Source organism: Eimeria mitis, genomic scaffold, assembly GCF_000499745.2.
Source record: "Eimeria mitis Houghton genomic scaffold, Emh_scaff1955, whole genome shotgun sequence".
Lineage (NCBI taxonomy): Eukaryota > Apicomplexa > Conoidasida > Eucoccidiorida > Eimeriidae > Eimeria > Eimeria mitis.
This window is the reverse complement of record NW_013570279.1, coordinates 3,580-4,031: the sequence shown is the minus strand read 5'-3', so window position 1 is coordinate 4,031 and position 452 is coordinate 3,580. Positions and strand designations below refer to the sequence as shown.

Below are 452 nucleotides of genomic sequence, written 5' to 3'. Positions count from 1 at the left end.
TATATCTGCGTTATGCATGCGCCCCACTGCAGCACCAACAGCACGTCCTACTGCTGCAGCAGCAGCAGCAGCAGCAGCAACAGCAGCAGCAGCAGCAGCAGCAGCAGAAAGGCAGCAGCAGTAGGAAGGGCAGCAGCAGCAGGAGCAGCAGCAGCAGCAGGGATAATGCAGTATTTATATTAGAAGGAAAACACTCACAAGGATGCGGTTGCTGCTGCTGCTGTTGTTTCTGCTGCTGCTGCTGCTGTTGTTGCTGTTGCTGCTGCTTTTGTTCTGTCTGCTGCAGCAGTGCAGCAGCAGATGACACAATGGCGGCCGCAGCAGCAGCAGCAGCAGAAGAAGCACATAATGGTAGCAGCAGCAGCAGCAGCAGCAGACAACGACAGCAGCAGCAGCAGCAGCTGCAGCAGCAGCAGCAGCAGCAGCAAAGGGTGTAAGTCCTTACCTATCAA

The 452-nt window shown here is 55.5% G+C and overlaps 1 protein-coding gene across 1 annotated transcript in view; it reads right to left on the bottom strand.

Annotated features, from left to right (window-relative positions):
* Positions 1-452, bottom strand: part of EMH_0046420 (uncharacterized protein) — a gene marked incomplete at both ends in the record, with an annotated part of 2,751 nt that overhangs the window by 1,025 nt on the left and 1,274 nt on the right. The window contains one exon of the mRNA XM_013496162.1: positions 199-277. Within this exon, the coding sequence (XP_013351616.1) occupies positions 199-277 (79 nt within the window). The remainder of the gene's footprint in view (positions 1-198; positions 278-452) is intronic.